The 330-nt window shown below is 60.0% G+C and overlaps 1 protein-coding gene across 1 annotated transcript in view; it reads left to right on the forward strand.

The window, feature by feature from the left end:
- Window positions 1-40: 40 nt before the first annotated feature.
- EMH_0081170 (uncharacterized protein) overlaps window positions 41-330 on the forward strand; it is a gene marked incomplete at both ends in the record, with an annotated part of 420 nt that continues 130 nt past the window's right edge. The window contains one exon of the mRNA XM_013500350.1: window positions 41-328. Coding sequence (XP_013355804.1) covers window positions 41-328 — 288 coding nt within the window. The remainder of the gene's footprint in view (window positions 329-330) is intronic.

Consider the following 330-nt stretch of genomic DNA (forward strand, 5'->3'; position numbering starts at 1 on the left):
AGAGACATCTTCTGCTGTCAGAGGAAGGGGACCCCAAGCGATGAGGGCCCCCAAGCCGTCAGCAACTGCTGCTGCTGCTGCCTCCACCACCACCGTAGGAGGCGGCCCTGCAGCAGCAGCAGCAGCAGCAGCACGAACAACAACAGCAGCATTAGCAGCAACAGCAGCAGCAGCGCCTTGCAGCAGCCAACTCGTGCTGCTACATGCCCTAGGCGCATTACCAACAAACATGCCAGCAGCAACAGCAACGGGACACCACGAGCAGCAACAGCAGCAGCAACAGCAGCAGCAACAGCAGCAGCAACAGCAGCAGCAACAGCAGCAGCAACA

The sequence above is a fragment of the Eimeria mitis genome, genomic scaffold (genome assembly GCF_000499745.2).
Source record: "Eimeria mitis Houghton genomic scaffold, Emh_scaff5304, whole genome shotgun sequence".
Lineage (NCBI taxonomy): Eukaryota > Apicomplexa > Conoidasida > Eucoccidiorida > Eimeriidae > Eimeria > Eimeria mitis.